This window comes from Quercus robur, chromosome 5 (assembly GCF_932294415.1).
Source record: "Quercus robur chromosome 5, dhQueRobu3.1, whole genome shotgun sequence".
Classification (NCBI taxonomy): Eukaryota; Viridiplantae; Streptophyta; class Magnoliopsida; order Fagales; family Fagaceae; genus Quercus; species Quercus robur.
This window is the reverse complement of record NC_065538.1, coordinates 51,945,236-51,961,683: the sequence shown is the minus strand read 5'-3', so window position 1 is coordinate 51,961,683 and position 16,448 is coordinate 51,945,236. Positions and strand designations below refer to the sequence as shown.

Genomic DNA, 16,448 nt, shown 5'->3' with positions numbered 1-16,448 from the left:
CCCTAATGTTGACGGTAAATTTCCAGACAAATTGTTATAGCTCAAATCAAGCCAGGTCAAATTTTTCAAAGAACCGATTCCCATTGGAATTTGACCCTTTATTTGGCTTTGACTTGCACCAATGACTTTAAGCGAAGCCGAAAAATTTCCAGTGGTTTCCGGAATTGTAATATTCAAGGGATTGAGGGAAATATCTAGCACCTCTAAAGATGTGCAACTGGTTAAAGATGTAAGAAAACTATGCTCTTGATGCCCAGATTCCTCTGTTAGTTGATTAAAAGCTAGACTCAAGAATTTGAGATATTTTAAGTTTCCAAGACTTCTAGGTATAGGCCCAGAGAGTAAATTTCCAGATAAATCTACTTCGACGAGGTTGGAACAATTTGAAAGATATGATGGGATACGACCGCTAATGTTGTTGAGACCAAGAAACAAGCTTCCAAGATTAGGGCAAGGGATCCTAGTATCGAATGAAAGATTTCCAGACAAGGAATTATCCAACAAGTGGAGTACTTGTAGAGAGGTAATGTTGAAAATATTTTGGGGTATTGTCCCAGTGAGATCATTATCACCAATACAAAATTCCTTCAGATTGTGGAGACGCCATAAATCACTTGGCACGCTTCCTTTAATGTTGTTACTTTCAGCATAAAACACTTGTAACATCGATAAATTGCTTATGATAGGAGGAATGTTTCCAATTAAGTTGTTACCTCCAAGATAGAGGACTTCAAGCTTTTTTAAACTCCCAAAACCTTTTGAAATACTTCCATCAAACATATTGTATGATAGAGATAATTTTAAAAGCTCTCTGCAGTTATTAAACTGTGAGGGGAGCTTACCGCTGAATTTGTTTTTGGAAATATACAGTCCTTGAAGATTAGGACAATGGCTACAAAGATCCACTGGGAGGGTTCCTGAGAGGTTATTGAATCCAATAGAAATACTCTTTAGAGAAGACAAGTTAAAGATGACAAGAGGAAATGCACCAGTGAGGCTATTGTAATACAAAGCCAAGAACTCTAATGACGACATATTGCCGAGGGACGATGGAATTGTACCCATAAGTTTGTTTTGACTAAGGTTTATTTCGCGAACCCTTGGTAACATGCCTAAACCATTTAAGTTGTTTCCATAAAGATATAAAACTTCAAGCTTCTGGCAATTATGTAGAGTCGGAGGAATACTACCTTCCAATAGGTTGTTTGACAACCAAAGTTCCCTCAAGCGGTGTAGATTACCAATCTCATGCGGCAGAGAACCAGAGAAGCTGTTGTTTCGAAGATCAAGTGAGACTTGGAAGGAGAGGTTGCCAATATGAGGGGAAATGGTGCCGTGTAGATCCACATAGGAAAGGTTCAAGGCTGTGACTCTTTGTCTGCGTCGGCTGCAAGAGACCCCAAACCACTCACAGAAGTTTGCTGTTGTGGACCAGTTACTGGCAGAGAAGATAGTATCATTTGGATGAGAACTGATTTCAGATTTGAAGGCAATGAGAGCTGATTGATCTGTAAAGTTGTTGGAAGAGTGGGACAAGTGAAGTATGCATGGCTGCACTAACAGAAAAGCCAAGAGCAGGAGAATGGATCGCCTTTTAGTTAGCATCATGAGTGTGAAGGGAGACATAGAAGGCTCTCTGGAGTTTGGAGTATCAGAGGCTATCACAACTCACAAGAGACTTCTACAGTATATGTTTATGGAGAATGTTCCGGTGCTTGTTTGTTAAGGTTCTCCTTAGTGCGTCCCACATAAATAAAAAAATTGAGTAAATTAGAGAAAAAGCATGGCATAACTTGTGGGGAAAAATTGGACAAATTTGCCCTCTTAATATGGGACACGGCTGGCAATAGTTGAGGGCACTTTTTCCTTCTATTGCACTCTTAACACATTTTCCTCCATTCCACTTTTTATTTTTTACTAAATCTTTTTTTACCAATATTTTACCATCCACTTTCTTTCATTTTATCAATATCAAACTAAACTTCTTCCCCTTTACCAATATCAAAGAGAAGAAGAGATGAAGAAATGTCAATTTTTGATTGAGGAATAATTAAACAAGGTACCACTATTGTATTTTAGTTGATTCATAATTATTTTTAAAAAATAGGTTAAAATTAATATGTTGTTAATTTTTATTTTTGATACATGTATATTGTAGCACTAATGGATGAGGGTGTAGTTGCAAAAGATTGCTTTAACTTCAAAGAACCACTTCATGAAGGTATTGTAATTTTATTTTAGTTGTGATTTACATTTCATTTATCATAGAATATTTTTAAACTCTTGTTTTTATATAGCACCAAAATTAATATGATGTTAATTTTTATTTCTAATACATGTATTATAGCATCAATGGATGGGAATGTAATTGCAAGTGAGAGCCACTACTTTACTCCAAAATATTATTTTGACTTAAATGAACCCCTTTAAGAAGGTATTATAATTTTATTTTATTTATAAATTTACATTTCATTTATCATAAAATATGATGTTTATATTTTAATCTCTTGTTTTAATATAGCACCAATGTATGACAATATAGATGCAAGTGAGGCTCATCAATTTGTTCCAATGGATTGTTTTGACTTAAATGAATTGTCTCAAGAATGTATTATTATTTTCATTTTATTTGTAATATATAATTCATATATCACATAATATGATGTTGATTGTTTTTTTTAATTTTTGTTTTAATATAACTTTATCCTAACTCAATTGATAAACAAAAGAATAAATAATAATTTTTTTTAAAATATATATTAAATATAGGTGGATTGGGTTAGGCAAATTTACTGACTCATCAACCTCTAAAAACTGACCCAAACCAATAGGTTAGGTTGACTTGGTTGACACCCCTAGCCTCTTATAGTAGAATAAATAAAGGGTAAAGAGTTGAAAAAGAAAATTTAAAATTTGAGTTCCCTTGTGAATTTATGTTCTCTTATCCTTCCTTATTTGTTTGGTTACAAATCTTCGTCTTCTTTTTTCGTCTTTTAATTTCGTAATTGATCTTCCTATATTTTTTTCATTAGTTTTTCTTTTTCATTAATGGTAGATAAAAAAATATTAATGTCACTAGTAGATCCAGATAAAAACTAATAACAACTTATTGCGTAGACTTTATTATGAAATTGTTATGAAAATATTGTGTAAATAACACAAAAACCACAAAAACTTATATTTTAGTATGCATAATTTTTTTTGAGGAAATAAAGTGCATATATTATGCATAATTTTAATCTACAAAAATTTGGAATTTAAAAAATTTATTGATGACATAACTATTAACAATAAAATGTAACAATATTTTCACAATATTTTTTGTTTTTAGTTGTGGTCAATCCTAATCTAATATTTTATTATTTTATTTTCACATATGAAAGATTTGACAACTTAACTATTGTGAAAAATTTGTGATAATATATTGTATTGTAATACAATTTGTAATTTTTATTTTGTAAAATTCTTTCCATGATAGACACGTATCCCATCAAGCCACCTTTTACTTTAACCTATTTATTTTTACTTCTCCTTTTTTTCTCAACCACACGGTTTTGTTTCACCCTTACACTTACCCATCCTTTCTGCTTCTCCCTTCTCATCTTTTAAAATTTTCTCCCATATGAAACTCTTGGCTGAACTTCCTTGTCTTCTATTTTTCTTTTCACAGCTTTCTTTTCTAACTCAGTTCGTCTCCTCCTTGATTTCCCCTCCATCAACCCAGTTCATCTCCCTCAAAAAAAATTTATGTTCTCCCATATGTTCTTATGGGTTTTTTTTTTTTTTTTTGGATGTACTGATGTTGGTTGTTTTTCTGTGAGATGGTTTTTTTTTTTTTTTTTGGATCTACTAATGCTGGTTGTTTCCTGAGGATTGTGATTTTATTTTATTTTATTTTTTTGTTATATGTTGGTTGTTTCCTGTAAGATATTTGGTGTTGTTTTCTTGTGTGAGATGCTTGAGTGCTTGACTACGCCTGAGTTGGTGAGACCGTGAGAGACGTGAATGACGGTATTTTGGTTTCTTTATAATTTTTCTCTTTTCCAATAAAGCTGAACCACATCCGATAAAAAACACCTAAAAACCGGGTAAAAGACTACAAAAAAGCTGGGTATTAACGGGCATAACACGACCCATAACGTATTGCCTGTGTTTCAAACTTTTTCGCTACCTTTTCCCACGTGACCCTGACAAAAGAAAGAAAAAAGAGAAACCCAAAGTCACAATTGTTGACTGTGTGAGTGCAATCACAATTGTTGATTGTGTAAGTGCTGTGGAAGTGGGAATTGTTTTTACATATTCAAACTTTTTCGCTACCTTTTCCCACGTGACCCTGACAAAAGAAAGAAAAAAGAGAAACCCAAAGTCACAAATGTTGACTGTGTGAGTGCAATCACAATTGTTGATTGTGTAAGTGCTGTGGAAGTGGGAATTGTTTTTACATATTCAAACTTTTTTGCTACCTTTTCCCACGTGACCCTGACAAAAGAAAGAAAAAAGAGAAACCCAAAGTCACAAATGTTGACTATGTGAGTGCAATCACAATTGTTGATTGTGTAAGTGCTGTGGAAGTGGGAATTGTTTTTACATATTCAAACTTTTTCGCTACCTTTTCCCATGTGACCCTGACAAAAGAAAGAAAAAAGAGAAACCCAAAGTCACAAATGTTGACTGTGTGAGTACAATCACAATTGTTTATTGAGTAAGTGCTGTGGAAGTGGGAGTTGTTTTTACATTGGATTTTACTAATGTGTGCTCTTGAGACACACATTAATTTCTATTTTTGAAAAAAGAAATTTTCAAAATTGAAAAAGTAATGACAGCTTTTTCAATTTTCGAGAAAATATTTCCAAAAATAGAAAGTTTAATGTATGCACTAAGAGCACACATTAACCAGACCTTTTTACATAATACTCAAGTATCATAAACTCGTGTAACCCATTGCAATGTACTCGAGTTCCACATAATTGAGTTCTGTGTGACATTTTTTAGGGTATTTGATTTTCTTAAACTTGAGTTTCAGACACTTGAGTTTTAAAAAGTAATACATTACTAAATATTACTCAAACAGTGGTAAAACACTAATAATTTCAAAAAATAGTGGTATTTGGTTATTTTTGCCGTTAAATAAGAGCCTTCACACCACCATTCTTTATAGAAAATCATGTGGAAATAGAAAAAGGAAAATAATGGACATAGATTACAGATAGTTAAATAAGAATTGCATATTCGATTGCAAATAAGAATTTTGGTAAGAATCAACCAGGAATATATAAAAAGGTTCAAAATCAACATTGGGCTTAATTTTGCACTCAATCCTAGAACTTCAGCACCTACAAAATTAATAATCCAAAGGAACATGAACATTAAAAAATAATGGTACCACAAGTTTTCCCAAGAAGAACTCCAAGAAGGATCTGAACTAGTAAAGCCTAATCACAACGAGAGAGGAACCATGATTTAATCAAACCCATGAACCTTAAGAGCAGATTCTATCTCTCCAATGCATACTACAAAGCACTAGATGATCCTAAGGAACCTAGAGAGCTAGCTGACCAACTAGAAAGTGAGTCTACTACATTATTGCACGGAAGTGAAAACAAAGATTAGTTTAAAAAAACTAAACAATGTACCCAATTTTACCCAATGTACTCTATTTTTCTTCTTGTACCCCAATTTTACTAATTCTGACCCACACAATATTTCCGAGTAGTTTTTGCTAATTAAGCTATGTTTAGTGGAAAACATTTTTTTCTAAATTTTTAGATCATCCATTTAGTTCATGTATGTTTTTCATATTATAATCTTTTTATATATACTAGAGGACACTTGTCAAGTATGGTCAATAAAAATAAAAAACAATGTTCACTAGGAGCGACAGATGGCTATGCGAACTCCCATGAAAATAAAATTACTTGCAGTATCACACAATATATTAATAAACACAAGAAGAATATAGAGAAGACAAAAAACAAACAGAGGAAGACAAAACATACATAAGTTGTGAGATATCTATTAAGACACATTCACTTATACTGGCCCTTAGGCCAAGGCTTAAGTAGCCTAGGCCATAAGCCGCCCCTGCTTGGAAGACAATCAATCATCATAAGAAATAGATAAAAGACAAGTAGTTTCAAAGGAAAATTACCTATGCAAGATTCCATGACCATGGCAAAAAGCAAAACCCACCACACATCATAAGAATGTTTTTTCCACCAGTAGCAAATCCCATTGAACAAGGCTGTCAATCAGAAAGGGAAGACAAATTGTCAGCTATGCATATCTAACAGCTAGATGTCATATCTAAATCAGTCCACTACAAACACAACCATTAGTTCTAATAAACAAATTGAATGCGATAAAAGAGCTCAATACCACTAGTGGTGTAATAAACAAATTCAAGAAAACACACTTGCAATCGAAACTGGTCATCTATATAACTCTGTCCTCACTGCAATTCAAATTCAAGAATTTATAGTTTTCCCATTAAAACCGTTATCTATCAGCTTGTAGCTTTGGAATTTCCAAAGAACACTCATGATTTTGTGTTTGTTTAACCTTTTGTTACTTGAAATTCACAAGAGAAGAAAACAAGTTACTTTTAGCCTAAATAAGCTTGAAATTCCATATCAATTTGTCAGTGCAGGGCTCCTCTACTTTCAACATGCCTTGCAGAAACATAATGTAAGGATCAATCCTATTTAAAATCTAGTCTTAGCATTTCACCAAGCACTTATAAGGGAGAAGGTGCCAACTGACCCAAAAAGCACTGAAAGTCAAGCTCTAAGGTTTATAATAAAATATCAATTTTTGAAGCATAATTCATGTAAAAAGCCTATGATGATTTTTTTCCTAACATAAGTAAAAGAATCTTTATTCAAAAGAGAAGATAGTTCCAATATACAAAACACTCCTAAAGAATGGCAACCTGAAATTCAAAAGGTCTAAAACAAGATGAGGAAGCTATACCGCATATAATAGTAATTCAGTCATACGCAGATCCCACAAAAGACTGTTTAATAACATGCTGAGGACATTCAACACCTTAAAAAATCCTACTAATTTTAAGTAGATTTTAAAGAAGTAACATCCTTATCTTACCAAAAGGATCTTACTTCTTTACAATTTTTTGACAATTATTATTGTATTGTAATAGTATTAAATAGCAAAAGAACCACATATGCCTTGAGCATCAGCCCCTGACGAAACCAGGATATTAAGATTCGTTGAAAAAGCTAAACCAGTTATTTGCTTCTGGTGTCCCTTCAGTTTTGATTTTACCTTAAAACAGCATATAATTCACACCACTTTATATTAAGAGAGCAAAAGAAATCACCTTCTTTTTTTTTTTGGGGGGGAGGGGGGGGGGGGGGGGGGGTAGTGTGATTAACCTATGTAGTAAGTAATTACCTTATCAACTCTAACATTATATGTGTATAGTTGAATCCTCCATTCCAATAGCTATGATGTATGTTATTTGTCTTGAGGATGAAATGCTAGGAAGGTAGAAGCAGGGGGTGCTGGCATAAATGTTGTCATTACCTACAAATTAGAGCAATTGATTGCAATCCATTAATAATCCCAATTCTGATGAAGTTTGCAAGACGTATGGAATGACTTACCTTGAATGTCATCATATTAAATAATGAAACCTTTCCACCACAGGCTGACATCACATATGAGTCATTTTTTGATAGTGCTATACATGGTACTGATTCTTCAAGGATGACACCTGAGACATCATTAGCCATAAAGAAGACCACTGTTTGGTTGCCAGTGTTGAGGAACAATCTCCCCCAAGAAAGAAAAATCTCAAGCAGACATACACAAGTTATTAAGGAAAAAAAAAACTAGGTGAACATGCTTTAAGCTAGCAAGTACCTTTCCATTTGGATTTTGTTCGTTCCCTGCCCATTTCCATAGTTTCTGAACACCATCTGACCCAAGTGCCGAAACCCTAATGCCAGAATTTGCATATAGAAGTCGAACAACCTAAGTATAAACATAGGACAGAATGCATCATCAAGTATATAAACTTTATAATAAAAAGTCAAATATAGTAAACTTGCAGAGAGTTGAGAGGTCACATTATAACCAACCTGTGTATTAATTCTTTTGAACTTTTAGTAAAATTTATAGTACTTATTGAAAATTAGGTATTAAATACAAGATACTTCACAAACCTTGCTGGAAGAATCTGTGCCTTCAGGCATGGTCACTAATCAGAACTGGACAGCATCCACAATTTCAGACAACTGCCAAGGTTTGGTTCTATCTGTTACATCCTTTTGGTTCTTGGCTTTTCCATGCTTCTACCATTTGGATCAACTCCATTCATCAAAGATATAAAAGTTAAAAAATAAAATCAACACTATGCCAGAATGTATTTGCCAAAATGCAGTGGCTCATTTACAAAGAAAGTTTAGGGGGAAGGGTGTGGAAAGAAAAATAATAGAAAATGGTTTTCCCAAGAAGAAGAGGTAATATCATAAGCAGGGGAAAACATTGAAACAGCTAGTGCCACATCCTTGAACCAGTCACTAGGCATGTTTCATACCACACACACGAAAGGTAAAAGTTTAAAAAGGCAGGCCCATAAAAGGGAACTGTGTCAAGAAACTAATACATGATGGGAAGTTGACTGCTTTATTTATTTCCTTGACATGTCTTTGTTAAAACCCAGAACTAGGGAAATCAGAGGATTTAAATAGTGCATGTGCCTCTTTATGATATGTTGAATGCAAGCTAACCAACATGCATAATTGCTGCTACAGCCAAAATATAAACTTCAACAAAAATTTCACATTCCAAGTTAGAAAGATCAAGCTGCATATAATAATTAGAGAAGGCCTGACACTCTGACAGGAGAGCTCCTTTCCACTTTGCAATTGACTGGATTGTCATTTGATGGCAGGAGAGCCAGCTACATAATGAATAGGCCCAATAGATCTTTATTTAATATTTTTAAAAGCATGCAAGCAAAACTAAAAGAAATGATTTAAACCTTGGCTGCAGCCGATTCAATGGGCGATCTCAATGCATCAAAAGATGGGGGGGTTCAATGGGTCTTAAAGATCTGAGATCAGCGGCATTTGCAAGTATCTTGAATCCGTTGTCTGCTGTTGTAACAGTGAGAAGATTCCCTTCCTTGTTGAATCTCAAGCGAGGAAGACCCTGACAGTTTATTTGGTGCAGTTGTCAATCCAACAGGCATATTACTGATAGTTGAGCAGTCCACAAGACTACTAGCAGGCCTAATGCCCTGCATGGCCTTGTTTTAATTTGAAGATAAACATGCATAGTTACAGTTAATTAGCTAGCAACTTGTTAGGGTATCACTTTAACCACTTTCCCACCATAACATTTGCTATTTGTTTTTTCCACCACTAAGGTCCATAAACAAAGAAATTGCCCAAATACAAATGTCACAGATATTGACATACATTATTAAAAAATCCACAAGATATCCATAACCCTATGTGTCATCATATTCATTAACTGAAGTGCATCACATTATGTTATAATAGTAAAAAATGTCACATACCTTGTAGGATCCATGATTGAATAAAGGTTCGGCTGTATTGCTGAAATCTTATCTCGTCCAGCCTCCTTTCCCTGAAAATGTCAATGGCAGAACATACTATGACATATGAAAAATGATAAAAAGGATTCAAGACCAATAGTCAATACTTATTTGCAACAAGGTCAGTTTTTTATCTTCTTCTCTGAATCAGTTTGAGACTATTATCAGTAATAAATGGCTTTCATCAATAATACTGGAATTTTCATTAATAGCAAAAGGCTCATCTCAGCCACTCTAATTTTGTTTCTAAAGGACTTGGATGAACTTGCTTATTATGTTTACATAATTTCGAAATTCAATAGAATTTTTGGGTTTGCTTACTTGCTATTGTAATTTGTGATTACTAGGTTTAATATTAACTAAGCTAGCCTTTTAAATCTTTAGACAGCATTTCAAAGCATTAAATTTTTGGAAGGATATTATAGCATGAATGGTAAAGGACTTTCTCACAACCTAAAGAGGAAAAATTTTCTCACTCAAAACAGGTATTTTTTTGTTGATGCTTGACACTGCCAGTTTCATCAACAACCACAATGACATCTCCACCACCTACTCCATGAATATGATGAGACTGCCACCACTATGAAAAATTATGCTAGGAAGTGACCACATAAGCATCAACTACATCACCTCCACCATCATCAGTCATTGCAATCATTAACAACCAACACCACCATATATGTCATCGACAACAACAACCAAGCTTTAGTCCCATATTTATTAAGGTTGGCTAGGGGCCCTCATTAAACTTTATGTACCTCCCCTTCTAGCCATATAAGACTTGATCTTTTCATATCTAGGAAATTGAATGGCAACATGACTTATCCCGGCCAATGAAGGAACAAACCAAACAATGCAAGAAGATGTTCTTTGTTGAATTAAATGATGTGGAAAGCATGTTTTAGTAATCTCTTTGAGCAGAATGGGTCTCAATCATTCTAACAATTTTTCTATTTTTTATTTTATAATATAAGTAGTTTATTTGCAAACTCACACACATCAAACTAAGCAAGAACTTACATGTACAATCCTCGAATGCCTTCCTTATGTGCTATCCTTGTCAATGCAGAAAGCGTATCTTTGTAAGGAATTACATCCTGCCTCATTCCCTATGCCTGAATGAAGATGAAAAAGAAATGAATATCCAAAACACCTCAATGAAACATAAACAAAATATGATATATTGGGAAACTTGGGTATTACCAGCCATATCATATTATTACATTACAATATCATTTTATGAAGACAACACATATTCTGACCAGCTTTCAAGCACAGTATCATCAACTCATGCCTTAGATTTTAAGACTATTTAAGACAATAACTGTTTTTAAGGCGCCTGGTTTAGGTCGTAAAAATGGTGGGACAGGACAGGTCATAGGTGGAAATCTTACTGACCAATAAAAACAATACTGCCATACACTATAATTATATAAAAAAGTGAATATATATAAAACAGAGTTTATATATGTTAATTTGTTGATGATATTCTTCTAATTGCTCCCCTTTCCTTAATTTGGCACCTTTCTATTTTTCTTTAATACCCTTATCTAAGCCAACCACTTTTCCCAAAATCAATTTGTTCATTGATATCATATTATCAACAAATCAACATATATAAACTCTGTTTCCCATCTTACCATGTCAGGCTTATACAGCCCTTCATCTCGTATGGCAGGTTGCAAATTACAAGGGTTGAAGATAAAGTTAAACTTATCTTTATGGAAGAGAGAGAGAGAGAGAAGGGAGAGACCAAATCATGTTGTCTGACAGTTAACAGAAAAGTGGGGTATGGGTATAGAACTTAAAAGTGAGTTATTATCTTAGAGAAACAACTTGCCAGCTTAAAAGTGATTAAGCATCAACCACCAGGGGCTGCTATTGAATTAACATTTCTAGCAGTCTTCCACAGAATCTCCACTTGATCAATTCTAAAGAAACTTTCCTGTTAAAATATGGGTATAGAACTCAAAGAAGACAGTTTTAGCTTAGACATTCCTGCACATCTCTGAATGCCATGTCACAGCAAAGCTTAATCGTTCTGACTAATAATGGATTCTGACAGTCAATAGTTTATTCTTTTTTCTTACTAGGCAAAACTTTCTTTTTACATTCACATAATAATCAAACTTATCAGTTCTTCAAGTAGGCAAATACTTCTCTTTCTAATGTCTGAGAAAAAGTTTTGTTTTCCCAATTTCAAAATTGAAAAGAGATAGATATTGTTGCAACTGGAAAAAACAATACCTAGTACTAAACACAGCTATAAAATGAATCTTCAAATGTCAGTTGACTGTTTAAAGGGGAAAAAAAGGTTGAAGAGAAAATTGAGCATGAAACCAGCTAAAATAATTGACTCAAACACAGCTACCATAGTTTCACATATTTAAAGGCATTACAAACAGAAGCACATATATAAGTACGAATAATTATGTAAGTATGAATAATTTTATTGAAATGAGACAAGGCATTACAAACAGAAGCACACCACAATAATCAGCAGACATAAATCACCACACAAAAAAAAACAAAAACAAAAAAATGAGTGCTTTGGAGTTCGACTTGTTATTCTGAAGCATAGAAGAATGCAATTGTCTTACATACTACAGTGTGACTACCAACTAAACAAATAACTGTCAAGATGTCTTCTGCATCAAATTATATGCATGGCCAGTGCAACATAAAAAAAGGCAACTTATAGATTCAAGGAGCTAAAGGCATTAAAGAGGGCTGATTGGAGAAGAAGGATTTATCTAGCCCACCAAAAATAAAAGCACTATACATTGTCCAAAGAGTATTTAGTGTAAACTTAAACAAACTAGTCGAATTATGAACACTTCCTACAAAAATATAATATATACAATGTAGATTCTATATGATACTAAAGACATCTATGAATACCTTTTTTTTTGGTAGTTATGAATACTATCTATATAGATATGTAAACTAAATGACACTTTTTTTAAGAGTAAAACTTAACTGAAGGATACAAATTTTAGATGCAAAATTCCCTTGTTAGATGTATAACCAAATAATAAGAAAAGAAAGTGCATAACTTTTGCCCATGAGTAGTTAATTTGCAAAAAGTACCTATCATTTGCTAGATTCCAAGCTTCCTGCCTCAGTTCTGGAGGTGTTTCAAGAATGGCAAGGTAGTTAGATATGAATTTATGAGGATGTTCAACATGACAAACAAATCCCATCTCTTTCAATACATGTCTTTCTGTTCTGTTCAAGTCAGTCTTGAGGTCATGATATTTCTGTTAGATAGTAATGGGATAAACAGTATATTTAATCATCTAACCATAATTCTAACACTCCCCTCATGTATAATCTCAAACTCTCCCTTAAGAAGTGAGGCCCAACACATGGGATTTTTAACAATTTTAAAGAAAGTTGGAGTGAAGGTAGGGTTTGAACTCATGACCACTTGCATTGATACCCTGAAAAATCACTAATTGTCCACAAAACTTCAACTATAAGGAAATGGTGAATTTAACTATAATTCTAACAATTAGAACATCATGGATACATTTCAAAGAGCACTTTACTTTCCTACATTTATTCTCAATGTAAAGAGAGAATGATAAGAGACAAAACTTAACCTTAACATTGAAGCAGTCAAACGATGTCTTGCAATAGAAACGACGGAATAGAACCTGCCCGGTCGCCACAGCTTCACGTCTATAAGAACAAAGATCAAGAAAAGTAAACAATTTCATAAACCCAACATATAAAGAAATAAAAAAAACAGGATACAGTTTAAGCAAGATGCCACTTTCTTGGATGAGATCACAGCCATAGATTTGTAAGGTAGTTTCAGTATCTTCATCAATACCATCTTTCCTAGAAGGTGAGTTCTTTAGATGCTCATCGGTTAAGTAGAAATTGTTAATCGCTGTGTATATCATTCTAAACCAAATAACTCAACAAAAGTGCCACAACATAACAAATACAAAATTTTAGTCTAACATACCCATCAAATTATTATTTTTATTTTTCAAGTCACAAACTTGAAACTGTGTATAAACATGAATGAAGCATTTAGATTGAGAAAATTTGGAGATTACCTTAATTATTGTATGAAATTACAGTATAATCTTATTGAATGAAATTACTAATAATCTCATTAATAGCATCCAAAATGAAATTATGTTCTCACTTGATAAGTTTTAATGATACCAACCAATAATTCCCTAGTGTAGACCATGTGCGATAAACCCACAATAGGCTAAACTAACTCTCTCTTTATAAATACTATATATGAGATTTTTAAACCAAAACTGTTTTCAGTAGTCACTGACTCAACTTATGTTAATAATTTTAAGGATCTTAACCTTAATTAAAGGAAATTACCTGTGCAAGATTTCATGACCGTGGGCAAAAAGCAACACCCACATTAAACTCTGCGTCAAAAAAGTCACCAAAAAATTTGATCATATAAAGAATAGAATAAGAAGACAGAGTACTTTGAGAGAAATATAAGTCATAACTGATACAATAGACTTTTCAATGTATGATACTAATAACCTTAACTTGAATATCCTCTTGAGAATTTCTTGAGAATTGAGATCAGTGTTGTTTCTGACAAAATTGGAAACAATCTTTTCAACGTTTAGGAGAATTGAATAGCAATCACAAGAAACCTATACTAAAAAAAACCGAAACCCACGAATTGGAATTAGAATTAAAGAGGCTTTGTGCTGAAGAGAAGGAAGAACTCTTCGGAAAGTGGGCTTTTATGATCTGTTAAAGAATCAAATCTATTTAAATGTTCCTGCTATTCTATATTTCCTTGAAAGGGGCGCTTAACCTACGGGAATTGTTCATGATATTTCGAAGAAGGAGGGAGTTTTTATGGAACTTTGCCTTAATCAACAAATTAAATTCAATTAATGAATAGAACAAAAAAAGGGGGGCGGTAGTATATAAAAGGTTATACAAAGTTATATAAGCCCCTCTTTTGTTCTATTCATACCTATTTATTATTACTACCAAAAAATGTCTACTACTAAAAAATGTCATCTTCTATAACGACAAAAATTTATTTTTATTTTAGTGATAGAAATTCATTCATCACGATTACAGAGACAAATTAGGAATTTGATAAGATCCTTAGAAATATTATTTACTGAGTTTGGTTTATTCTTGAGAATTTTGTTTATAGAAAATTAATTTGATACAATCTCATTTTAATATTTGAATATAGCTTGGGGATAATAATCTATTAACATGCAATTGTTTCAATTTTTAAAAATAAAAATCTATGTTATCAATTATTAATCTAATAGTTGCTCAAAATATCATAGAAAATCAAAGTCCAAATTCTGAATTAAGAAATACCTACGCAAGAACCCATGACCGTGGAAAAATGAAAAACCCTTTTGCCCCATCAAACAAACAAAGTGATCTTTTGAATTTTGACAAAGGAATACATAAGAATAGTCACAGACGCAGAAAATAATATGAAAAAAAAAAAAAAAAAAAAAAAACTCTATAGTGTTTGTTTTTTCCAGATGATAAAAGGGAAAAAAAGCAATGATGCCCAGTCCAAAAGAGAATGAATTAATAGAGAAAGTAATTGAGTTTGATCAAAGCATAGAAACAAATTTTAGAGAGACAGAGAGAGAGCTGTGCTGTGAATGGGTTAAGATTTTGTCTGTTTTTTATGAGAAGCAAACGGAGATAGCACTCCTCACCCTTTTGCTACATCACTTTTCGGAACAAAATAACCCTCTCTCTCTCTCTCTCTCTCTGATTTCAAAATCTAAAACAAAGTCTTATTTAGAACTATATGGGGATCGCTTGGCCTTGGATTTTTGAATGTTGCTCAACTCAACAATAACATGTTTTGAAATTCAAAAGAACTTTGTACTTGGACTTGGATCACTGCTAAACTATATGGGCCCACGCTTATTTAATTAGGCCATTATTATTAAAATTTTAAAACTGATATAAACTATAGTATTTTCTAACCCACTAAAAAAAAAATTTTTATTAGTGTGTGTGTATATATATAAGGTCCGTTTGGATTGAGCTTATTGTTGCTGAAACTGAAAACTGAAAACACTATAGCAAAATAATCACTTGTGTTTGAAGTGAAATAAAAGTTGATTTTTGTTTCCATAAATAAATAAATAAGACAATTTTTGTTATAGGTTTTCACTTCCAAATTGTTGATGATATTTAGTGATTACCATTTGTCCATCATGACAAAAAAGAGTAAGTGTAGGGAGAGTAGGATATTGCAAACGTAAATATATATATATATATATATTTTTTTTTTTTTTTTTTTGGTTGATATATATGGTTAAAGAGAGTTTTTTTTTTTTTTTTTTTTTGAGAAACCTAAAGAAAGAGTTAGCTTAGACTATTGTGGGTGTAAATAATGTATTTTTATTTACTTTGATATATATGCTATTTGAGCAGCTTTTACATTATGTATGGAGTTTAGAGTTTAGATTCTCTACCCATTTATTTTGATTTCATTGAGCTAAATTATTACATTTTAAATGCTAATTTAATTTATATATCTTTATATTGGCATTTGTGAACAATGACAAATAGAATTGTTACTTAATGATATTATATGCTACATGATGTTTTGGAGTTTAATTCTTGTTGAGGCAATTCCAAAACTTTTTTTACATGGTGAATGAAATGATGAAATTTATCAAGTATGAACAGATTTGAATTGTTGTGTGTATAAATACTTGAACAGGTTTTATTTGTTTATGTATGAACAAGTTTATGACATAAACAAGTTTATAAAATATGTGGAACTTATTTCATTCACCATGTATGAACCCGATTTTTTTATGTATGATGAATTGTTATTGTATGGATAATTGGACTTTTTCTTTTA

At 32.6% G+C, this 16,448-nt stretch overlaps 2 protein-coding genes across 3 annotated transcripts in view; both read right to left on the bottom strand.

The window, feature by feature from the left end:
• Positions 1 to 1,760, bottom strand: part of LOC126726289 (probable LRR receptor-like serine/threonine-protein kinase At3g47570) — a 167,207-nt gene extending 165,447 nt beyond the window's left edge. Inside the window, exon 1 of one of the 2 annotated variants that reach the window (XM_050431516.1) lies at positions 1,191 to 1,760. In XM_050431516.1, the coding sequence (XP_050287473.1) occupies positions 1,191 to 1,626 (436 nt within the window). In that variant the 5' untranslated portion in view covers positions 1,627 to 1,760. The remainder of the gene's footprint in view (positions 1 to 1,190) is intronic. The other variant, XM_050431515.1, reaches the window with a different exon arrangement.
• The window catches only part of LOC126726298 (uncharacterized), a 96,422-nt gene that overhangs the window by 5,854 nt on the left and 74,120 nt on the right, over positions 1 to 16,448 (bottom strand). The window lies entirely within an intron of this gene.